This window comes from Alosa pseudoharengus, unplaced genomic scaffold (assembly GCF_046254945.1).
Source record: "Alosa pseudoharengus isolate Yale_2024_CS ecotype anadromous, Long Island Sound unplaced genomic scaffold, YU_APseudo_1.1 YU_APseudo_1.1_scf_12, whole genome shotgun sequence".
NCBI lineage: Eukaryota > Metazoa > Chordata > Actinopteri > Clupeiformes > Clupeidae > Alosa > Alosa pseudoharengus.
In genome coordinates this window covers 19,079,356-19,105,258 of record NW_027468587.1, presented here as the reverse complement: position 1 = coordinate 19,105,258, position 25,903 = coordinate 19,079,356, and the positions used below count along the sequence as shown (strand labels likewise).

The 25,903-nt window shown below is 44.4% G+C and overlaps 2 protein-coding genes across 3 annotated transcripts; both read left to right on the top strand.

Moving 5' to 3' along the window:
* The first annotated feature begins 375 nt into the window (after positions 1 to 375).
* On the top strand, positions 376 to 10,381 carry smad10b (SMAD family member 10b). Of its 2 annotated transcripts, none has more exons than XM_076280363.1 (12): positions 376 to 581; positions 1,105 to 1,345; positions 3,491 to 3,665; positions 3,916 to 3,939; positions 4,335 to 4,535; positions 4,775 to 4,957; positions 5,347 to 5,451; positions 5,586 to 5,639; positions 5,810 to 5,993; positions 6,472 to 6,640; positions 7,422 to 7,560; positions 8,050 to 10,381. In XM_076280363.1, exons 2-12 carry the CDS (start codon positions 1,109 to 1,111, stop codon positions 8,259 to 8,261), a joined length of 1,683 nt encoding a protein of 560 aa, XP_076136478.1. In that variant the 5' UTR covers positions 376 to 581; positions 1,105 to 1,108; the 3' UTR covers positions 8,262 to 10,381. The 2 variants fall into 2 exon arrangements, with proteins under 2 accessions (XP_076136478.1, XP_076136479.1); XM_076280364.1 differs by lacking the exon at positions 376 to 581 and adding an exon at positions 588 to 830.
* A 378-nt stretch (positions 10,382 to 10,759) lies between these two features.
* syt11b (synaptotagmin XIb) lies at positions 10,760 to 24,985 on the top strand. The gene is made up of 4 exons (XM_076280366.1): positions 10,760 to 10,969; positions 20,405 to 21,369; positions 23,452 to 23,572; positions 24,340 to 24,985. Exons 1-4 carry the CDS (start codon positions 10,936 to 10,938, stop codon positions 24,648 to 24,650), a joined length of 1,431 nt encoding a protein of 476 aa, XP_076136481.1. The 5' UTR covers positions 10,760 to 10,935; the 3' UTR covers positions 24,651 to 24,985.
* The last annotated feature ends 918 nt before the right edge of the window (positions 24,986 to 25,903 follow it).

Genomic DNA, 25,903 nt, shown 5'->3' with positions numbered 1-25,903 from the left:
TGAAGCTAGGTGTTTAAGTGACTTATGTTTTGTGCACTGCTATTTGAATGGTCACATTTTGAGTTGTAACTAGCCTACCTATATACAAAACCTTGACCAGAATTAAATGTAGGCGAATGAGTCTAGCGACTTTGTAGCCTAGTCGTCAGAGTAATAGAGTCCACAGTTTTTTAGTATGGGGGGGGGGGGGGGTAATAAGCTCTTGCAGGGAGGTGGAGTCATCTAAACGGCGCCACCTAAAAAAAAAAAAAAAAACTACGGCACCCTAGCCAAACTGTCAATCTCAGTGCAGCCAGACAGACATCAGCCCAATGGCTGCGTCATTGTTGGCAGAGTGTAGACGGCTGCGGTGATTGGTCTTTGCAGCGAGAAACTCTAGTGCTGCTGACTACCTCGCTTTTGTTATTGTAGCCAACGCGAGCATAGGCGCTCACAGCGTCTGGATACGCGCGACAAGAGACAGAACGGGTGGTGATACACTGATAAGAGCGGTGGAGACTGGGGGCTATTAATAGAAGAACAGAACTTTGAAACTCCGCTACAATTTCGTCTCACTTGTATGCAACAAGTTTTCCCGATTTGTAAGTAGTTGTGCGTTGTGAGTCTGTTGACAGGCAAGCTATCACTAGGCTATAGGCATAGTATAGCCACTATTTCAAACTCATCTGATTAGATACACGCTTCCTGAAATTGGTTATGTAGACAGAGCGCGACAGTCTCATCCCACTTCAGTCTGCCCTAAGCGTGGCGAAACTGATGCCCTCAACTAATGTGGCTAGACATTCCTATTCAGTCTGGAGAATAAAATGGTAGAGCCATAAAGATCAGAGGTAGGCTTTAACCTAACTTTGAGTGTTCATACTTTAAACTTAGCCTATAATAGGATCTTATTTCTGCAGTGTCCTGAAATTGTTTGATTCCCATATTTGAAGGTATTTCTCAGCTTCCATGGACTTGAAACAGAATTGCTGAAATGCCAATGAGGACATTTTAGAAGTTTATCATCCTTTTGAAAGTTGTAGGGATTATATTTGTATCGGCTAATCCTCAGAGTTGTCCCTCTCATACAAATGTCTCTCTCCCTGTCTCTGAAATCTCACACAGGACAATGTCTGTGAATGCCCCCAATAGTAATGATGCATGTCTGAGCATCGTACACAGCTTGATGTGCCATCGTCAAGGGGGGGAAAACGAAGGTTTTGCCAAACGAGCCATTGAGAGCTTGGTGAAGAAACTGAAAGAGAAAAAAGATGAGCTAGACTCCCTTATCACTGCCATCACCACCAATGGTGTCCACCCCAGCAAGTGTGTCACAATCCAGAGGACGCTGGATGGAAGACTCCAGGTAAGGTCCTGCCCGCTCCTGAAGCTCAGTCTGCTTCAGACTGATACAAACGTCAGGGGCTGCATTCACAGGTAGTAATGTCATGCCGCTGAATTGAAGATACTGCACTACTGCATCAAAATGATTGTGCCTGGGTAATAGGAACAGTTCTTCTGGCAGTATGTCAATTGACAGTATGACACACTGTACTATACTGTAGACACATGTTCTCTCTTGGATGATTATGTGTCAAATATATGAAGTTGATACAGCAATGCCATGCATTATCTGTGATAATAGGACACTGTGTCTATAGAGCTCTGTTGTTTGTTGGGGGACTTGGTGCCTTTTAAGCATACATATTAAAATGTGCAGAGGCGGTGGAGTGATGTTCAATACTACTCGGTGATGAGACATAGGTATCACAGAATTCTTCTTCTCATGGATCAATTTCCTTAGATTAGAAAGATTTCACATAGCTGGCATGACAGAAAGTCTTCATCCTGCCGTACAGTGTTGAAATGTGTGTGAATGTATGTTTCATAAGATAGAGAAAAAAGAAAGCAACCCTGCAGCCACATAAATCCCAAAGCTCTTTGCCTCCAAAGTTACAGCTGCATTAATGACTTTTTCACTGTTAATGTTCACTGTGATCTTTATTTAATTATTTTTCCCCCCAACACAAGTGGTTTCCATGCAAGAGTATTGTTGTGAACCATTAATAAGCCAGAGAGAAATCATGTTGATTTAATTACAGTAGGTCTCATAGACGAGACTCTCAAAGGAATGGAAGAGAATGAGAGAGAGTAAGTTCTCTGCCCCTCCCCCAGTAGAGCGCAACAGAGACAGAGTGAGAGGGAGAGAGAGAGAGAGAGACAGAGAGAGGAGGGTGGAGGGGTAGTGAGGGTTGTTTTGTCTGAGACACAGGAAAGGGGCAGGGTTAAGTTAAGCCTGTCTGTCTCTGAGTGTGTGTGTGTGTGTCCAGTGTGTGTGTCTGTGTATGCGTGTGCATCCAGAATTTGCCTTTGAATTTGACTACTTGATTGAATACACTCGCGTGTGCTGTGGGATAGGGCTTTCGGAGTTCAAACAGAAAGTAGACATTGAACATTTTGTCATAAATGTGGTGTGTTATCCCCTATAAAATCCTGTGGGAGACAGTAGACATGGGCTTGTTTAAGTTTAACAGAAATATGTCTAAGTTGCTGTATGTATGTCCGCAAAGAGAGGCCGGTATTCTGGAATGTGTATGCCACTAGTTGTGCGTTTATGTTTAACAGTGTGTACCCTGTGTGTCAGTAACTTAAACGTAATGGGGTTGGCACATGTCCAGGTCTGACTCTCTTTGGAAGGTTAGCACTTGGGTGGGGATTTTTGAAGTTGTTGGAATATTAGCTACAATAATACTGTACCAAAAGTGTACTAGCTGTCTCAGTGGGAAAGTTCTCAGGGAGGAATCACAGTGATCAAGTCTTTCAATCTGTCTGTCTCTCTGCTTCTCTCTCTCCCTGTCTCTGTTTCTCGTATCTGTCCTTTCTCCCACCTTTCTTTTCCATCTTCTTTCCTCCCTTTTCTCTCTTTCTCTCTCCCTGTCATTCTCACTACTACTCACTCATCTTCTCAAACAGATGGTCGTCTATCATTTGTCACGAGATGTTGCTGATACCAACATGTCGGCCAGAATCAGACACGAAGTGTGACTCAGTCCGATTCTGTTTGCCTGTGTTGTGAGCGATGTGCCGTGTCTGAGAGAGCAGATAGCTCTGGGGCCATGTAACTTCCTGTCCCCCAGATTTTCCCGAGGCGAAATGAGCCTCCTCCATGAATTATTTACTCATGTCTGACGTCATTGGTTTTTAGTGATCTGCTTGCGAGCATGCCTCTGTGCATAGGTATGTCTCATTGAAATGGTCAGTGAAACATGTCATTGTTTCCTGGTTCATTTCCCATGATCAACAGTCCACTCCCTCAACAGCCAGAAACATGTGTAGGCCTACGCACAAGCACGCACACATACACACATTCAAACACTCTCTCTTTCTCTCTCTCTCTCTTACTCAGCAGCAGGCCTACACTGCTTTCATAAACACCATTTTCATATTCACCCTTCTATTTCCTCCTATCCAAGACCATTTCCCTCTATTTCTGTTTTGTTGTCCTTTGCAGGTTGCTGGGCGGAAAGGCTTCCCCCATGTGATCTACGCTCGGCTGTGGCGTTGGCCAGACCTCCATAAGAACGAACTCAAGCATGTCAAGTTCTGTCAGTACGCCTTCGACCTCAAATATGACAATGTCTGTGTGAATCCCTACCATTATGAAAGGGTTGTGTCACCAGGCATAGGTATGTGTCTTTTTTTTTCTAGTGTTATGCACAAACAAGCACTCTAACCATGCATTCATGAACAGACTGTCTTGACAAATAGAGCGCAACTGTGTTATACTGTGTGACACTGGTTTAAACCAGACTGTTTTGTGACTTTGAAGTTAGGTGTTGCCTTTCCAGCAGTAATTAGTATGTTGTGTGATTCAGAGCAGTACTAACATTTCCCTTTGTCACTGTCTCATTGCAATCCAACTCCTTCACACTGAAGTGGGACTCAGTATACAAAACACTGGTAAGGGCACCCTTCTTGTTGTAAAGTAGATACATTACATTACATTACAATTTACTTTATGTTTACTATATCCATCCAAACATGCTTTTTAGGATGAATTTTATTTTTTATTTAAAATACTATTTGCAACGATTACCATAATACAGTAGAAACCAATCCATAGTCTATATGATTGAGTGAATATGAAGATTATTGTGGTTGGCACGCATAACGAGCCAAAGCTGAAAATACCAATAGCATAGTCTGATCAGTACTTGCCAGGACTTGTCTATCAGCACGATAGCAAAACAAGGTGCTGAGAGTAATGTGTACTTAGAGGAAAAAAAACCCACTTGTTCAGGTTTGGATTTTCATGCTGTGTTTTGCCCCCCCCCAACCTTACCCCACCATCCCAGGCCCCCCAGGGAGACTAATCAAAGAGGAGTACAGCCACGACTGCATCCAGATGGACGTCCCTCCCTCTAGGATGCCCTCCCAGTCCAATCACCTCTCCACGGATCACTACGGCCAGCCGCTGCCCCCTCTTCAGCTCCACCCAGAGTCTTCCCATCCCACTCCCGTCAGCCACTATGGCAACATCCCCTGCTCGCCTCCAGGTGGGAACCCCTCTCGCCCCCCTCCTCCCAAAACCTGCCTTACAAAGCCCCACCCCACCCCGTATGCTACACACAAGAGCAGACAAAAACCTTCCATCTGCTCAATGTGGGTGCTGTCACCTTGAACCGACACTCAGTCATAACTTGTATCCCTTTCTTTACAGTTGACACAAAACTCACCTAACAGCCGTCGCAAACTCCTCGATTGATGGCATTATCTGTCTTGCTTATTTCCGTAGCAACTGGCCCGATGTTGTCCATGCAGGGGGGCCATAATGAGGGCCTGTTGCAGATCGCCTCCCCCCGGAGTCTGTCCTCCACCCCTCCCCCCTCCACTCCCAGCCACGGCCCTCCGCAGACCCCCTCCAGTCAGAGCGACTACGGCACCCCCAAACACTCCCAGTCCCAGGGCTCCTTCCACAGTGAGTGTCCCTCTGATCCTGTGCCTGCTGACAGGTTGTTTGCTCCATGGCTGCCTGCAGTGGTTCCCAGCCCTGCTCTCTCAGGGGACGCACAGCCCCGAGTGTGTTGTGTTTCTCCCCTGCTTTTGATTTACTGAACATTTAACATTGTGCTGGAACGCTGCATTGGAGCATGGAAAAAATCCAAAACATGCCGTGCTGTGGTCTGGGAGTAGGACTTCTGCTTTCCCAGAAAATGCACCCAAACTCAAAACTGTTTAATATACATTACGCAAATGTTTCATAACAGTTACACTGAACAGATTTGAATAGCTAACAGTCCTTTCTGTATTCTATCCTGTGATGTGCCTGATGACTGATGAGACATTTCATTCATTATTTTTTGTCAGCTACCTGGACAGGCTCCAGTACGGCCTCCTATACACCCGTAGGACCTCAGCAGAATGGACGCAGTCACCAACCGTCATCCCATCAGCAGCCCACTCATCACTTCTGTATGTGAGGTTTCAGATGTCTTTGTATCTGAAAGCTATACTGACCAATATTTACATTGTGTCATAAAAATCTTTTGTCTTCCACATGGATCATGATTTTTTTCATTGGTCTTCATTCATCATTCATCTTCCAGGGTCCCAACATCACACACCTGCTTCTTTTCCTCAACCAGTATCCAATCATCCAGGTGACTGAGTGTGTATTTTACTCTGATTCTCACATGTACACACACACACACACACACACACACACACACATACACACACACACACACACACACACACACACGCATACCTGTACATATTTGAGGCATAACAATCTTGTACATAATAAATTAATGCCTTCCTTATTTACCAGGTCCAGAATTCTGGTGCTCAATCTCATACTTTGAGATGGATATCCAGGTAGGGGAGATGTTTAAGGTTCCAGCTAACTGCCCTGTGGTGACAGTGGATGGCTATGTTGATCCATCTGGGGGTGACCGGTTCTGTCTGGGCCAGCTGAGCAACGTTCACCGTACTGACGCGAGTGAGAGAGCTCGGTGAGTACTCGGCCCCTCACACTACTTTTAAAAAATATATTTTCTAGTTTTTACTTTCAAGGATTTTCTAAATTATGATGCTAGATGTTAAATTATGAGAGCATGTATAGTCATTGTCATAGTCAGTACATAAAAGTGTATGTAGAAGTTTCATTCCAGGTACAGGTGACGTACACAGAGGATCTAGGATATCTTTATTGTCCCACGTAGTACAATCAGCAGTAGCCTATCCACAAAAACTTCATCCACACAAAACCAAAGATAGACAATATATAAAAACATAAAACAACATACATAAAAACATAATTAGCACAATCAGCTGAAAACATAAAAAAATGCAAATCTACAGGTTTTAAATAAGTTAAAATGTGTTTATATGTTGTGCTTGTTCATATGGCATTGGAGATATGTGAAACACATATGTTCCCTCAGTAACGGATCATGTAATGGCTTAGTAATCTCCCCATCTCCTCCACAGGCTACACATCGGTAAAGGGGTGCAGTTGGAGTGTCGTGGGGAGGGCGATGTGTGGATGCGTTGCCTGAGCGACCATGCGGTCTTTGTGCAGAGTTATTACCTGGACAGGGAAGCAGGCCGAGCCCCTGGCGACGCAGTCCATAAGATATACCCGGGGGCTTACATTAAGGTGATCTGTCTCATATCTCCCATGAAAGTCTTGTTGGGATGTGTTTCTTCAAGTATCCTTAGCTGCTTTTAGCATGTTTGCATCAAGTCTTCCACACAGGGTTGTTTAAGGATAATCATTAAGACACTCATAAATTCAGTTGTATATTCTCAACCATATCTAGTGAACACTTTGAAATAAAGACAGTATCTTTTCTATGTACACTATGCAGTTTCTATACGTGTTATTATTTTTTATATGATCAGATCAGTGTTTCCTATCAAAAATTCATATCATGTTGGCAATTAAGTGAACACTGCTGCCATTATTAAAAGACAAAATGTGGTTGTAACCTTTCTAACCTTACAGGCTTTAATCAACTACAGGCTCAGGCAGTACAGTGTTTAAGCCTATGAATAAGTCATTGAGTCAGATTAATGTATTGCAGAATATGACCGCAGCTGTGTGAGGGAGATTTGTGAGAGGTTGTGAGACTGAATTGCTTTTTAGACAAGGATGGAGAGGGTGACAGTAGGAATCAGAAACAAAATGTGGACACTCTGTTTGTGAGGAGAGAAAGAGAGAGGAAGGTACTTACAATGTTTTTCACTCCAAGATCGATAGATGTAGATATTATCTCTAATGTTTAGAGAAATTTCAGATGTGTTGGACCTTTTGCTGATTCTTTATTCTCCTCAAGTGTTTAAAAGAAAACAGGCAGATTCAGTAACAACACCCTTCTTTGTCTCTCTTTCTCTCTCTCTCTCAATCTATCTCTGTGTGATGTTCTTCCCTGGGTCAGGTGTTTGACCTAAGGCAGTGCCACAGGCAGATGCAGCAGCAGGCGGCCACAGCTCAAGCAGCAGCCGCTGCCCAGGCCGCCGCTGTGGCGGGCAGCATCCCGGGGCCTGGCAGTGTGGGGGGCATTGCTCCAGCTGTCAGTGAGTGCCCAGTCCTCCTCAGCACCTCTCCAATTTCATATCTATAATCACCTCTCCTGGTTTTCTAATTTAGCTTTATCTTGACTTTAACCAACAGCAGTGGATAAAGGTTTAATTAACATTATAATAAACATGATAACATAATGATTTATTCTAATTTATCAGCCAACGTAATCAATAGCAACCACCTCTCTTTTAATCAATAGTAATTACCTCTCTAGTAATCGATAGCAACCACCTGTCTAGTAATTTAAAGTGAATTAATGCAATGTGTAATTTCATATAATGTAACAGAAAACAGTTGTTCTTTTTACTATTTGCTCATGTCAATTGACTTGGTGCAACTCCACCTAATCTCACAAATGAGCACATATGTAATTTAGCAACCCATCTCTCTCTCTCTCTCTCTCTCTCTCTCTCTCTCTCTCTCTCTCTCTCTCTCTCTCTTTCTTTCTCTCTCTCTGCCTCTCCATATCTGTCCTTCTCCAGGCCTCTCAGCAGCTGCAGGTATTGGGGTAGATGACCTGCGGCGCCTCTGTATCCTGCGGCTGAGTTTCGTGAAGGGTTGGGGCCCAGACTACCCACGGCAGAGCATCAAGCACACCCCCTGCTGGGTAGAGGTCCACCTGCACCGGGCGCTGCAGCTGCTGGATGAGGTTCTCCACTCCATGCCCTTGGCTGACCCGGGCCCGGCCAACTGAGTGGGGAAGCCCCTCCTCCCATCTCCCCTGGTTCATCTTCTGTCCTCTCCTCCCCTCGTACAGCATGCAATAACAGCCCCACCCAGGCGGTACTGTGTAGACTTTGTGTGACTCATGCAACCAAAGAAAGACACACACACACACACACACACACACACACACACACACACACACACACACACACATTTGAATTCTTTATTTCAACCCACCAATCACATTTCTCACAGACACACACACGCACACACACACACACACATACACACACACACACACATGAACACACTCTTTTCCATGGGCAGATCCAGCAGACAGCACCTATTGACCTGCCCACTATTTAGTCTGCAGCTGCCGGGTGGAGAAACTGACTCGCTGCCGTGGAGATGCAGCAGCAGCAGCAGCAGCGCCATGGTCAGGTTTCCACACGTGGTCGTCAGAGTGACCAGTGGCCCATAACCTGCGGCGGTGAGATTTTCCCTGGTGCAAGCTGGTGGTTAGCCCAAGGTGTACCGGATCACTCAGGAAACCAGACTAAATAATCACATTTCAACCTTTCCACTGAATACAACAAACAGCTCAGACTTTGAAATCTGTTTACCCATGTGGGATTAAGTGCTAGTGCTAAGCAACTTCATTCCTGGTTCATTCATATTTTTCAGGTGAAATCAATATATTCCATTCTCTTACATGGGAAATTTGATTTGCCAGTTGAAACATCCGTGGTAAAACACGACTGTCAGGAAATTCACTATTAATACTAATTTACTTCCCATACACCAGAGTTCACAACAGACCGCAAAAAGAAAAACAGAAAAATGACCAAACACCTTGTGGCCTTCTTCTTAAGTATATATTGACTTAAAATGGTTGATAATATGCCAGAGATACAGCATGAGGCTTAAGTGAGGCGAAGTATGTATCCTATTGAATGGGGTGCACCATCCTCCTTTTATGTACTTGCACAGGGGATGGTTGCTGTCCCCTGACACTGTCTCCATGCAATTGTCTTTTTTGTTACCATTATAGTTGTTGCAGACTCACATCCAAAGAGCAAGGCAGGCACACTTTCTTTTATCAGTCCTTCAGGCTGGTAACTGACTGTGTGACCTTGGCATTGAAACCAGCAGGCCCACTGATATAATCGATGCCTTTCTCTCAAAGGAATGTAGGATGATCGTAACATGACTGAGTGTTATTGTTGTGGTAGGGTTAAGCCATCTGAGCTGTCCTTGGAAAACCAGGCCCTAAGATCAGCTCTATAGTGTGTCTTCTATCAAAAGATTCAGCTTTCAAGCTTTCACACCTCTAAGCCAAAAGACAATAGCTGCCCCTCTCAAACATAGGGGCATTTTAAATCCAGTCCTTTGGTTTTATGTAACTTGGCTGGTATTGGTGTAGACATTTTCTGTTAGCTCATGAATTGTGTGTACTTTTACATTGTACTTGAATACCATTGACTGCCAAAGAACCTCCCTGATGGTAATGATATTATCACACATATAAAAAGCTAAAAGCACAAAGATGGAATGGCCACTACTGACTGCAAATCAGAAGACCATCCTTTAGATTGAACAGCCTTGTCTTGACATTTCCTGATATGTCATCCCCATAGCAGACAGTTGAGGGCACTAGCATTCCACTCCTCCATCTAGACATGACCTCATCTGAACAAGTGGCATTACAACAGAAGATTGCTGGGAAGCCTTTAATGTTGGCCCTACTTACACAGAACTTGCCATTTTGCTTTGTCAAGGAGTAAGTAGCCCACTGTGTACGCACATGGATGGTATCTGCATTCTGATCACACTGTGCCTTTAAAAGGTATTAGTCTGTATATGCAACATTCTACCCTCATGTATTTACCCCCAGTTTGTTTCAAAGGCTTTATTTATTTCCCTTGAATTGAAAATATAAATTGACGACAAATCGTTATGGCTTGTGACCAAAATAATGAATTAGCCTAGGGCCTACAGTGCCTCGAATGATAATAATAGGCCTAATATTTTTTTACTGATGATGTGACTGTCCATTATTGTGTTATGCCATTTACATAAGTGTGGACTGTAATTTATGTAATCAGTGTTATTTCATCTTTTTAAATAAACCTGATGGTGAAACAAGAATATTGTAGTTTGTTGCCAAATGCAGAGGGGGTATTGGATCTTACTTCTAATTTGCATATTTCATGAAGCCTTTATTTTAAACAAAATGTTATAGGCTATTTCTCTATGCCTAAATGCTATAGGCTATTTGCAGTCTATATTATAACAAACAAGAGTTTGTCCTTGACATCAGTGTCTTGATGGCCAACGTGTCGTGAGCAAGCCGTGGGAACTTAAGTCCATTGGCTTCATTAGCAAAGCGGGCACGGAGAAATTGGGCGTGTCGAACATTATTGACACTTCTATGGGCGGTTCTAATTCCTCCGACTGACACTGAGTACCAGTGTTTCGCTGCATCCGAGCTCTCACCGTCATAGCATCATCAACCACCAGGCCAGGACGGAGAGCCAACGTGACTGGCCGAGCCTAAATTAAATTCTGGAAAACGTTGATAATTAAAGATATGTAGCGATTAGACGTATTGGCTTTTGGAAACTGAACAACGACTTAGATACATCCCATAGCCTGCGGTGCTATTTTGATTATTTCAACAGACATCAACGCCTTGGCTCAAAATGGCTGAGATCACCGAAATCCGAGCAGCATACGGTAAGTAACATACCAGGTTCATCATAGTCGTCGTTAGTTGATGGTCTTAGCAGTGACTACCATATGGTTTTATAGAAACCATCCAAAAGGGAAGCAATACTATAGCTATTGAAGATTGTAGTAGCCCGATGGCTTTATCGGCATGTTCATTTTGTAGATGGCGCTGGGTTTTATTAGGCTACGCACAGTCCTTCCGTAGGCTACAGTTTAACACAGCTGTCAAACGTCTCCGTTTTGGGACGTTTTTGACAGGTTTCATAATATTACATGGAATCCCTGTTCCTTGCTGCGAGGTCGAGAAGCTCTGTGCTCGCAGAAAATGAACAAGTGCACCTAGGCTACCGCTCCCATGGAGATGGGTGGGATGCGCTGTCCACTCCCTTCTGCTGTCCCTCAAATAATTCAATAGGGTATTGGGTTTTCGGTCTATTATATTCAGTTCAAATAATGTAGGATAAATGTTCGTCCACATGTAATGGTACTGTGAGTATCTAGCCCATACCCAGCATAGTGTGTGCGCACGGGTGGAGCTCTGCGTTTTTACCTCACTTTTAAAGATCATGTAGAGGAGGAAGGAGCCCCAAAAATGACAGCATGACGGTGATGCAGACTACAACGGTAGCTTTTTGGGTTGATTTTTCTTTAGGTTTCTGCTGTCTACATTAGTGTTAGTGATATTTTGTTTAGTTTTGGCAACAGGAGCAATGATCATCAGTATAGGCTAAGATCTGTGAGCTCCATCCCCCAGGTCAGGGTGGGGTGTGAGAGTCTACTCAGGAAACAAGGGATGTCACCCCGCCACCTCCCAACCCCCACACAGCCTCTCCACAATACGTCACTCTACTAGGGCACAACATCTGGATGTGTCCATGCTCACACTGAACCAGGGTTGTATGCATAGCAGAACAATTCCTGGACAAGGCTAGTAAGTGATGAAACAAAGTAGGTCACATAGCTCGGTCTGCTGTAGCTGGCGGTCTGTGTTGGTCACATCAGTGAAGTGAAGCAGATTAGTGAGCTTAACTGATCTTCTCTGCTGGTTGGATTTGAACAGATGTTTAAAATGTTGTCCTCACTGTAAATCTTTCTCTGTATCTCCTTGTCTGTGTTGTGTTTCTCCGAGTCAGGCTCTGTTATGGACCCTTTCAAGAGAGTTCCATTATCAGCATCATAGTTGGCCCCACAAGACTTCCTTTTTAACATTCCATATGTTATCTTAATGCAGAGGAAGTAGATTGGGGCCCAAATAGAATGTTCAAGCATTGTTTGTGTTTACTTTGTTGAAAGGGTCTATTCTGTGTTTGGTGCAGTACAGGGACATTGATGATGGATGTTACAGCCAAACCTCATGTTGTAATACAAGCTTTTATGTGATGACTGGGATGCAGAACTAACATTGCTATAATGTCATCTCAGATGAGAGCGTAACATGTAAGACATGTAAGCATGTAAACATAAATGGAAATCTGTTGTATTATCACACCAGGCAGCTATTCTCCCTCCCTCATCCCAGCTTTAAGCTGTCACATGGGTCTGATAATAACTGGGATGTGTGGTGGCATCAACTCTTAAGAGAGTCATAGTGCACTTAAACTCTATGTATCTTTCATAATGTATAGCCTACACAGCCCAATACAGAAATGCCATCACTAAACGACTCCTGTCAGCCAGATACATCAGATATCATTATTACATTATCAGATAATCAGTATTACAGGGTAGCTTTAATAAAAAAAGCAACATAATGTATTGTAAGTGTCGAATAAGCATTTGGTTTTGAGCATGACCCTAGCCATATGGCTGCATTCAGTGATTGGCCCTGAGGGGCATTCGAACACACTACTGTATACGCAGCATATGAGTAAATGAGAGCAATTGAATACAGCACATGGCCTGTACAATTATGTTGCATATTTCTATACTCCCTTATATAAAATATAAATGTTTTGATTTTGTTTGTTTTTAGACATATTCAAATTCCACTTTGATTAGATTATTAAGAATGCGGTATAGGTGCAGAAAGCATAGGAGAGTGTGTACAATGTACAAGATACAAAATCTGTTGTGGAGATTAGACAGACAAAATTGATGTTTGCTGTGTTTGACTTTTTGAAATTGTAACTGTGAGTATCATGCAATATTTAAGACTAAGCTCAACTTTCCACCTGAATGACCTGGACTCTGTTCCAAAAAGATTAAAAAAAAATAATAATAATAAAACCCAGACAGGAATCTCAATCATATAAGTGCTCTTCATTCACTTCAGTGTCTTTCAGATTTAAAATCCAAATGTGGTGGTCATAAGTGTATTGGAGACCTCATGCAGTAATTGTAGCCTGAAACTGATGTCAAACTAAAATAGTACGAATAATACAAGTATAATTAAAAAATGCCTGCAAAATAGAAGGCAAGTTAATGAAAAATCAACATCAACTCAGTCCCTATTGCTTACATCTTTATCTGTTTCTAATTCTAATTCTGTAGCTATAGCATCTTGCACAATTTTTCATTTTCCTGAAAGTTATTGCATCGTACGAATAATGAATCTGATGGCTGAAGTTGACTTTGTGGTTGAATGCTTTGCATCATGTCAACTGATATAATGAATAAATCAGCACACTTTCATATTCAGAGGAAAATGACAAAAAGGTTTGTGTCATAGTGCGTGTTTGCAAGCATGGCCAGACACAACATTGGATTGCACACTTTATTTTTATTCCGAAATTGCATTGCATTTTAAGATAGGAACTGTGATGGTTTAAACATGTATGGGAATTTTGAGCAAGAGACAGACAGAGAGAGTCTGTGTGTGTGTGTGCATTTGTTTGGGGTACAGGCAAGGCTTTAACCCCGGGGGGTGTATCCAGGCAACTGGAGCAGCTGGCTCCCTCAGATTGTTTTCCAAAATTGTGACATCATTCAGCTGGAATTCCTAGCAGGGTGCCAGTGACCAATAACAGGACGGAAGGCCAGTCTCTTTGTCTAGGGGTGCAGAGCTAGGCAAGAGCTAACACGAACAGGACAGTGGATAAAGAAAGCACGGCACAATAAAGAGAGAGAGAGGTTTTTTGGAAGTTGGATGATGGATGGCATGTCAGTTTTGGTTCTCTCGCTCTGTTGTTTAGCTGAAGGGACTTTGTTTGTTTCTCACTCAAAGTCTGATGCTACGACAACTTGCTTTTTTATCAGACACACAGACATAGGCATGCAGATACAGAAAGAGAGAGAGAGAGAGAGAGAAAGAGTTCATGCACACACTCCCTTACACATAATGCATCATGCATACACACCCTTACACATCATACTTGCACATCATACACACACACACACACACACACACAAGTATGTTCCTTTGCCTTTCTTATCTCTTAATATCTTAACCCTGTGGACCCTTATCATCTTCCCTCACACACACTGCATGACCTTATAACCTTTAACCAGCCTCTGAACTTAACCTCCATGCCTTGAGATATTTCACTACACTGCTTGGCATCTAGTTGCAGTATCATATAGTTAATCGTCTTAAAACTATTTCATTCAGTGTGCCATTTGTCCTATAAAATCACTAGGTTAAAATAACATAATGATTTAGAAGCTATGCAGCATTTCTTTTGCTATGACCATATTACTTATTTCCATTTTATGTTATACACCCCGGGTCTGTTGTTAGATGGTGTTTGGTCAAGCGTGCGTGTGTGTGTGTGTGTGTGTGTGTGTGTTTTATAGGGCCTGCAGACATGCTTTAATGTGAGCCAATGCGTCTCCTACTCACAGTTCATCATTCCGTGACAGGCGTGTGTTACTGAGCTGCACTGTAACAGGCTGAGATGCCATCACGGGAAATAAGAGCCTTGGCATCTCATCTGGGCCAGTGCTTTGCATATACTCCCAAAGGGGGGTGGTTGAGAAGGTCTGTACCATCAAACCCCAACCCCCTCTCCCAGCTACACAAATGCACGCACACACACACACACACACACACACAGACGTATCCATGAATGCACATGCAAATACAGACACACACACACACACACACACACACACACACACACACACACACACACACACACACACACACACACATGTAGACAAACACACACACACACACACTCACACACACACACACACACACACACACACATACCACAGAGACACACATAGCCAGATGCACTCACACACACACACACACACACACACACACTCATCTAACTATTCAGGCACACACACACACACACACACACACACACACACACACACACACATTCCTGCAGAGCCAGGGTAGGCCCAGGGTCCCACTCCAGTCATAACCAGTGTCCCCCACCTCGCATAGCCTACCGCTGGCACATTTATGCTGATGTCTTTCATCAGTGCAGCAGAAGACTCACTGCTGTGACAGTGAGGGGGCGTACATAGTAAGCAGCCTCCACCCTAGCAGCCCCAGAGAGCACCAAGTCTGCCTTTTAGGTTGCTGAGTGCCTGAGCTGGCACAAGCACACACAGATATATGAGTACAGATAGTTAATATAAAATCTTACTCAGATGCATGGGTAGTCCTAGAGCTGCTATAAAGGTATACTGACGCGTAGTGTAGGTCTTTGAGTGTCCATGTTGTTTGTCGTACAGCAGAATGTTTTATGCAGTAAGTAAGGAGCATATCTGTGCTATACCTGGTCCTGTGTGTGTGTGTGTGTGTGTCCTGTCAGGTCTTGCACATGTGTGTGTTCTGACAGGTTTCATGTGTCTGCCCATCTGCTGTGTGTGTGTGTGTGTGTGTGTGTGTGTGTGTGTGTGTGTGTATGGGTGGGTGTCTCTCCCCTGCTGCAGACTGGCAGGGCTGTTTGGTATTCTGCATTGTGTGCTCAGCTGCTCCTCCATCATGCCTCAGTGGTGGGACACACACCAGCACACAGGCCTGCCCTTCACCCCTCAGACACACACACACATACACACACACACACACACACACATTCAGAGAGACAAAGGCTCTTTATTCAAACATGCACATAAATAAATGACTATTACAAATTTAAGGTCACTGCAGTGAAGTTCTGGAAATTCACTGGACTGTGCTGCGATTTCTAACACCAGTCATCCAGCCTGCTCCCAGACCACACCCATTTCAGAATGCTTCCTGCCTCTATCACAGCAGTAGCTGTACTGCGACTCTCATCTCCCACGCAGCAGTCATTCGCCTGTGTCTGTCAGTCAGTCAGTCAGTCAGTCTGTCTGTCTGTCTGTCTCTCTCCCCACTCCTCTGGCTTTCCTTAGTGAGACGGTGACCACCTCCTCCTCATACCCTCTGCAGGCAGAAAGCCCAACTGTCTGTCTATAAGAAAAAGATAAGAAAAAGTCCACCTGCCACCTTTCCCTGCTGCCCTCCTCCAGGCTGTTATCCACCGACACGGGAGACGCAGCCCTACCTGCCGACAGTAATGATGCTTACATATAGACTTCACCCAGAGACACATCTATTTCTGTCTGTCCCAGTCTTACCCACCTACATACATATACACACACGCGCACATACACACACACACACACACATAGACACACACACACACAGACAGACACACACACACACACACACACAGACACACTCTTAGATAGCTAGGTAGGCACCACCTCTCCTCTCTCACACTCTCAGCAATCATGTCACCTCTTCGCCCACCTTCTCTGTCAATAGACGACCCCTTAGCTCCTTCCAATAGGAAGTAAGCTGCTCACGCTCTCAGATGGCTAGGAAGACACCACCTTTAGCTCTCTCACAGGCACCTGCATTAACTCTCAGCAGTCATGTCCCCTCTCCACACACCTCCACTGTCTGTAATATGTAGACAACCCCTTACCTCCACCCCTTACAACAGGAAGTAAGCTGTCTTCCAATCTGCTGTCCCACTCTTCCTGCTGTGACAAATGCAGAGACAGGAACCCTTTACCCACAAACATGTGTGTGTGTGTGTGTGTGTGTGTGTGTAAGTGGACCGCCTCTCATTCTCTCATGCCACCGCTGCACCCACGCAGACAGTGACGTCCTGGCACACACACGTCCGAGTGGGCAGCGGAATCTCAGGCCTCAGCACTCGACGCCTCCCATGGCTAATGTGCTGAATCATGTCTCGCGGCGTCGTCGTGCGCCACTGGGCCGCAGCGGTGCCAGAGCACCGCCAAGGACTTCGAGGATGATTCAGCCCCCTCGTGGCGTGAGGGGAGCTCTGGACGCTGTCCACTTCACGAGCTGCTAATAGCACACATCGAAGGGGTGAGACAGTTTGCAGGAGCCAAAAGAGTCTTTGCAATGCAGTTTTGAATGTCTGTTACTGGTTCAGGAAGGCATGGGCTGGTAGGTCTACTGTAGATGTGTACGGCCTACAATAAGGATTTATTTTTCAGATTTATTGTGTTGTTATTGTGTTGAGATGTTTTTAGTTTTGCCAGTGAAACAAGTTAAATCGAAACAGTGAAAGGTCCTATCATAGAAAGAATGTGATATTTCTTAAGAGTCGTGTAAAAGGAGCGTTGCAGAATATTACCCTCCTGTGCCTACATCTCTGTGATTTACAGCAAAACTCTTAAATGTCCTTGCTTATGACACTGTTTCCTGCCACCCACCTGAGACACCCTCTATCCCCCTCCTGTCCACTCCCTCCGTCCTGTCCCCTCCCTTCCTCTCCCGTCCCTGCGTCTTCACGCTGTTCACGAGTCCTCACTGCGGCCTTCAGCTTGCCCTACTTCTGCTCAGACACACAGTAGCCTCTCACTCCCGTGGCATCTGTCGGAGTGAGCAGTGCACTTTGATAATAATAATAATCTGCTGCCAAAGAGGCAACAAGAGCTAGTTAAAAACCGTAACTTATTTACTGGGGCACAGTAGTTCAAAACTGGGGCACGTGCCCCAGTAAAATGGGTCTAGTGACGCCACTGTATACGGAATACAATACTTACAGTAAATGCCACAGGAAAGTAGAAATATGTTTATTGTAACAAACAAACTGTAGCTGTATTTATATTTCCATAACACTATTTATGACTCAAGATACAGCTATTTTATAGCTATTTTTATATTGCATTTGTGTTATATACAGTGTACTCTTATCATCACAAGTAATCCTAGAAATGCATAAGAAATGTGTCGCACTATAATATACAAGTAAACATCAGTGGAGTTTGTACTCAGTAATACAGGCAGTCTGTTCTCTGCTTGTGACCATGGGCAGAGACTTGCTGCAGCCTGTCCTTATTTCATTAGGTTGTAAATTTTTGTCTTGTCACTGCAGGACCTCAGCCTGCTCGTTCACGCATCCTAAAATCAAACCCTAAAATTGTGTCAAGTTAGGAGAAACATTCTGGAGGACTGTTGGGCTGTTTATTTAAGATTTGGCCTTGTTCATGACAGACACCAACCCTGGAAGAAAAACAGACAGATTTACATTCCGTCTCAGACTGTGAAAACTTTGTACTTGATATTGCATCAGACCTCATTTCTCAGTTATATGATAAAGACAATATGGATGGCAAGTGCATGGTGGACAAAAACATAAAGGTTGAGTGTGTACACCACCAGTATTTCGTAGCTGAAGCAAAATGGGCACTGCCACACTGAAAGTGTGTGTGTGTGTGTGTGTGTGTGTCTGTTACTGTCAGGCTGAATGTCCAGAATTGAGAATTGAAAGGATACAGTATCTCATCCAGCTTCTGCATGATAAATCTGAAGACTGGAAGACTGAAGGTCAGAGATGGGTCCTTCAAGCTGTGAAACATGACAGTGCAAATATCAGAGTTAGGACCAGGGGGTGTAATGAGAAAAGAGCAAAAAGTCTTTCAAATCTTTGTTGACCCTTCAAATCTTTCGCAATTATAGCTGAGAAACTAAACTGTGTGATTCCTTGAAAATAAGGTGTTGTGAAATGTGTTGACTTGAAATAAAAATAGAAAATAGGTTAAAAAAAATAAAACATAGCACCAAATAAACCAATAAGCTTTAAAGTGAAGAGAGTGATGCAGTAGTGGTTATTTTAAGCATGTGGGCAATAAGCTGCTGAAATTACAAATGTAACATTATCAAAAGCATCTGAGCTTCCTGTAAGATTTTTAGGTCACGTTTGTCAGAATTCAGTCACTTAAATTTACACTGACAGAGATGGGATTGACTAGATTTTATCTCAAAACTGAGCTTGTAAATATTTAATTTTGTTGGGGCATCCATGCCAGTATATATTCCCACCTTGGTTTTTGAGTAGTGTTATCTTGAGCTGAGAGCAGCTATCCTCGTGTGCCAATAAGTATGACAAGCATTAAACCTGAGCCCAGGTTTCAGGTTTATTAATGTCTATTAAAAGTTAAATTGAGTCCAAATGAAATAAACACTGGCATGTTTATTAACTGCTTTCATTGTGTATTAGCCAAACAGTATAGAAGACTCCAGAAAATCCAACTGGGTCTGCCGAATCTCATTTTAGGGTTTATAAATCATGACAAAAGTAAACTGATGTGATGTACAAGGATACAAGGAAGTTTATTGTCACGTGCATATAGTTACTGGATGTAAGAAATGCAGTGAAAGGGGCTAACCCAACTGCCAGGGGTCTTGGTGTGTGTGTTGGGGGGATGACAAGGGAGATGGGATAGTGTGCTGTGTATGTGGGGAGAGGGCAGTGTGCAATATGTGTAAGCTTCCTCATGAGACAATGTGCTGTGTATTGGGGGGGGGGGGGGGGGGGGGTGCAGTGTGCTGTAAGTATGTTGGGGATGTGTGTTGGAGAAGCTTCCTGATGAAATAATGTGCTGTGTATGTAGGGGAGGGGGGGCAGTGTACTGCAAGTATGGTGAAGGGACTTACTATTGCAAGCAGAGTACTGTATGTATGATGTATGTGAGTGATGACAGTGAAGATGTGTGTGTGGGCGGGAGGGGAGTAGAGCAGTGACTGTGTGTGTGTGTGTGTAGTGTGTGTGTGGGTAGGTGGGGGCAGTGTGCTGTAAGTATGTAGAGGATGTGTGTTGGAGAAGATCCTGAAGACAATGTGCTGTGTATGTAGGGAGGGGGCGGGAGGCAGTGTGCAGCAAGTATGTAGAGGAGGCTTACTGTAGCAAGCAGTGTGCTGTATGTATGTGAGGTGATGATAGAAACATACAACATACATAGCTTAAAGTGTTCAGGCACCATGCCTGAATTCAGGCGTGAGCTGGTATGCTTAAGATTTAAAAATAGGCAATGAGACTACAGTATATATGGAGTCCTCATAAATGTCTGATAACTTCAGGCACAGACATTTTTATTGCTTTAAGCCCTGAACATAGCATGGATGTAATATATACAGTTGGATCACATTATCGATATTGATATGAATGTTAAATTGTCTATTGGCTGTAATTGGGGATAATGTAAGGTGAGGCCTATTTTATGAACTGTGGTCTCCTCTGTTTGTTTTCATTTCAGACATGTCCCCGGTGCTTGCGGGCTTCATTGGGGCAGGAGTGCTGGTGGTGGCAGTGGTGACTCTGGTCTTCCTCTGGGTGTGCTGCCAGCGGCGGCGCCGCCGGTCGACGGGCGCCTACAAGCTCCACGGCATCCAATCAGAGCCATACGACCCGGCAACAGACCCGCCCTACAAGTTCATCCACATGCTGAAAGGCATCAGCATCTACCCAGAGACGCTGACCAACAACAAGCGGGTGGTGCGACTGGCCAGGAAGGCCGGCTGGAGGGGGGACAGGCGCCAAGGGCCAACCACCGAGGACCGGGAGCGGGGCGAAGCAGTTGTGGACGGGGCCGACGTGGGAGCCGCAGCAGCTGAAAACGGGCAGGTCCCCTACATCAACCGACCGGAAGACGACGACGGGCAGTGTGATGGCGCGAGCCGCCACCCGTTGAGGCTGGAGCGCGATCTGCCCATCCGGGCCGACTACAGCTGCCTGGAGAACGTCTCAGCCCCCAGCAGCAGCAGCAGCAGCAACCAGAGCAGCGCCACGGCCACCCCCTTCACCCCGGCCACTGACGACGAGCTGCAGAGCCTGGGCGAGCTCAGCCTGGCCGTGGACTACAACTTCCCTAAGAAGGCCCTGGTGGTCACCATCCAGGCGGCGCGGGGGCTCCCGGCTGTGGACGAACGGGCGGGCAGTGCAGACCCCTACGTCAAGATGACCATTCTGCCCGAGAAGAAGCACCGCGTCAAGACCCGCGTGCTCCGGCGCACCCGACAGCCCGTCTTCGACGAGACGTTCACCTTCTACGGCGTACCATACAGCGCACTGCCCGAGCTCACGCTGCACTTTCTGGTGCTGAGCTTCGACCGCTTCGCCCGCGACGACGTCATCGGTGAGGCGGTGGTGCCACTGGCTGGCGTCGACCCCAGCACGGGCAAAGTGCAGCTCACACAGCTCATCAGCAAGAGGAGCATGCAGGTGAGGATGCCAGTGGGGTGTGCTAACTTTTTAGAGGTGGACAATCCTGGTTTCACAAAGTAAAAGTCCTGCCATGTTACTGCATTCCAGACAATCTGGAAGGCTTCAGACTTCAGTTCCGAATTTAAAGTCGGGGTAGATAGACTTTAGAAGTAGTGTGGCGTTCCATTGTACTTTTTTCTAGGAGGAATTCTTGACTTCCAAGTTCAGTTCGTCTGGAACAAAATTGGGAAACCTAGGAAATATCAGACTTCCAAGTTGTATAGCATGTATTCCTTCTGCCTGTGCACTTAACACAGGTGATATCACCAATTACCTGATCTACCTGGCTGAAAAGTTGTGTTAGTGAGGACCAGGTGGTGTGTTGAATGGGTCAACCTCTGGTGCCAGTCAGAAAAATCCACCTTCATGTAGAACTTAGTCCAACTTTCAGAGCGTAACACAATGCAGTGCCACTTTAATGTATTCTAGTAGTAGCAGTAACATTTCAGGCATTCTGACCAAGAAAATCAGTAGTATTCTGTTTCAGGGGCAGGACATTTATTTTCCGTTATACAGAAATTAGTACCTCACATCACTTAGCAACAAGATAGAACTTTATTATGGTCTGAGCATTATGAGCATTATACCTTGCCGGTGCTGCTTGGATATTTCCAGTGTGAGCTGAGCCTGGAGCTGTGGTGTGGGCGGTGACAATCCGATGGTGCAACCGATGACAATCCTGGGCACACACTGTCATTCTCTGTGTGACTCAGCACCGTCTTCTTCAGGATAATGTAAATGAGGACCGTGACTGAAAAGCATAGTCACCTAGAGACAGCCATTGTATCGCATCATTTTCCTCCTTAGTTGGTGAGGGTGCACAATGCTCATATTCAGTATGGTTAACAATAGTCTTGAGGTCTCTGAACTTCACTACTGTTAACCTAAATCACTTATAGGTGGTAGAGATGCAGATGTAATGTAAAAGACATGTGCCTTTCATCCATGAAATCTGAATCTGAATCTGAACTCAGTTGACTCAATTGGTGATGCTTATGTTTGAATTGAAGACATAATATGTGGTTAACATTCTAGTGTCATTTCTAGTGCCCAAGACATTCCAGTAATTTGCAGGGTCTCAATAGTTCAAACAGATCATGTTGTTCTACTTTCTTGATTTTGTGGAGGTGGTGAAAATGCCAGTCACCGCAACATGTAAAATCTGGACACACACATGCAACTTCCTATCTCTCAGATGCAGTGTATTGAGCTGGCCAGCCGCAAGGTCGGTGTGTATTGATTTTCGGAGCCATTACAGCCTTTAATTGCAGCTGACCAGAGGAAGACATGCTTAAATGCCCATGTTATCTCCTGGCACAAAGGGACTTTCATGAAAAGGGTACGCCTGAACAGCCAGGCTTTCTTATGATATCTCCACCAGGCCTGTCTCCTCTAATAAACGTTGGTCTCTGTAAGGAGCACCATTTAAGACTGGGTACATGGAGAGTTCAGTCCAATTGCGTCTGAGTCACTTCTCCCTGTTCTTGCTAAGAGGTGCTCTATGGTAGCGGTATATGTCACCAAGGCCATTGGCTTAATGATGCCATCACTGATTCTTTTTTTTTTCAGAGAGAGGAACTAAACTGCTGGGAGTGATAATTAGATTGTGCAAATGAAGTCATTTTAATTATAAACAATTAGAGTCAGTTAAGATCTGTTTTGATATGCTACTAAGTAGGTACAATGACTGCTGATGAATTTATTTATTCATTTTCCCCCCCATTATTTATTTTTCTACAAGAAAATCACTCCAGTCAAGTTCATTTCAGTGCACTCTTGCCATAATGATAGTTGTTGCTTAGTAGAATATACATAAATAGAAAAAAAATGAATATATTTTTGTCTCTTTATCTTTCCCTCCTTATATTACACATGCATTAAATTGCATACAACAGTCCATAGATATGAACTTTGCTGCTTTAAGAAAAAGTATTTACATAGAGAAAGCAAGAGAGAGAGAGTAGGAAGAGTGATGTAGAGAGTCATGTTCGTATGTATACTGATGATATACTGATGCTATGCCCTGTGTTTTATGTGTAGTGTGTGAACCACGGAGAGTTGCTGGTGTCTCTGTCCTACCAGCCGGTCTCCCACCGGCTCAGCGTGGTGGTGCTCAAGGCCAAACACCTCCCTAAGATGGACATCACCGGATTGTCTGGCAGTGAGTATTAATGACCTACCTGTGTAGTTTAATCTGTGAAGAACAGAGTGAATATGTCAAACAATACAGTACACTAAACCGCTGTAGATAACTATGATACTATTAAAGGAGAACTCCTTTTTCACATAGATCTCTGTTTCTCGAGGTCACCGAGTACTGTCGGAGTGGAAAAAAAATAAATTTTGGCTGCAGCCAACAGCTAGAGCAGCAAGGCAGCTACAGTGCTACACTCTGAGGGCATTGTCTGGATGTCTATCACACTTATGAAGATTTTTATTGATGTTGAGATCTCTTGGATGTATTCCTCAGAGGTTTAAAACTGTATGGGTTTCATCAGTACAGCATTAGATTAGGCAAGCTGTCCATGCCCTTTGAGTTTGACCACGTGAGTGCCCTAGTGTGCTGCTGTAACCCGCTTTGTGTTGACCTGCACGGCTCAGCCCTGCACTCGCCCGGACTCGAACCCGCAAAAAGCAGCACCTCGGATCGGAAGTCGAGCATGCTAACAATCGAGCCAAAAGTCCAGGCTGCTAGCTCTCTCACTAGCACAAGGCGTTGGGAGGGAGGTTTACACAACGTACATACTGTACAGCTACGGACCAGCTGCTGGCTACCGTTACACTGCTGCTTTCTCATCTGGTCCTTCTCCTCTTCCTTCCTCTCTTTCTCTCCTTCCATTCCCTTTTTCCTTCCTTGCCCTCTTCTGTATCTGCTTTCCCTTTCTGTATTCTCACTCGCCCACCTCCCTTCCCCCAAATTCTCCGTAGACCCGTACGTGAAAGTGAACGTGTTCTACGGCCGTCGGCGCATCGCTAAGAAGAAGACCCACGTGAAGAAGAGCACGCTGGATCCCGTTTTCAACGAGTCGTTTATCTATGACGTGCCGGCCGAGCTACTGCCCGACATCTCTGTGGAGTTCCTGGTCATGGACTTCGACCGCACCACCAAGAACGAGGTGGTGGGCCGCCTGGTCCTTGGTGCACGGAGCTCTTTGCCGGCCGGTGCCGCACACTGGCACGAGGTCTGCGGCAACCCACGCCGGCAGGTGTCCAAGTGGCACAGTCTGAGCGAGTACTAGAACCCAGCTGAGAACATACACACACACACACACACACACACACACAAACACACACATGCTAATGCACACACACACACACACACACATGTACACACACAAACACATACAAGTGCATGCACAGTCTCCAACATATGAACATGCACAAACAAACCTACATACACCCATGCCAACCTCATACCTACCTACAAATGGAATACAAACACACATTCATATATGAAAACAAAATAACTCTGTACAGGTGAGATACCTTCATCTTCTCTCTCTGTCACAAACACACACACACACACACACACACACACACACACACATACACACACTCTCTCTCTCTCCCTCTCTCTCACTCTCTCTCTCTCTCTCTCTCTCTCTCTCTCTCTCCCATACACACAAACACATTTAAACTCCTACTTGCATATGCATATATGCACATACATGGACACAAGCAGTTCATGTACACTGATATATGTAAGAAAAAGACCTCTGTGTGAGATCTCTCTTCTAAACAAAATGGACAAAAGGAACTAAACATCAGTTTCCATTCAAAAAGGACTCGAACACATATACTGACACGCTAAAACACATATTGTGACACACATATACAATAACACCGTCACTAAAGAATAGTCATGATGGAGACCAAAATATGACTATGAATACAAGACTGTTATAATTTTTTGGTGGTGGTGTTGTGAAGACCCAAGCCCAAGTATTGCTTTTTATTTTCTAATAATTGTACAATGTCAGAATTCACTAATATCTTCTTGCACTGGTTGTATCGCATGTCAGATCAATGAAACAGATGTTTTTTTTTTCCTCAAAAGAAAAGAACGCCAGATGTTGTTGTTCAAAGTTGAAAGAGAGTGATTTTTTCCCTCAACCAAATATAGCAAACCAGAAAGATCTTCAAAGTGTACAGCAATCGTTCTAAAATTGTGATGTCAAATCAGTTTTTGTACTCATGAAGACTTCTTTCACTGTAAGACTTGCTTATGAGGCCTCAGTCATGACAAGGTTCATTCCCTCTGTGTCATATTGCTATGCTTTGAAAAAAGATATCACTGTAACAACCATTGGGATGACAATTTCTGAGCATATTGCCCCCGATTAAGCTCATTCCCTGATGGCTCTTCAGTCTCATTTAAAACAGAATGTTCTAGAATTATTTGACAAATAGTGCTACAAGACAAAGACTGCCTTGGGGATGATACTATAAACTGTTTTTTTTTTTTTTGTAGAAAAGGTTTGTGCTCAGCTAC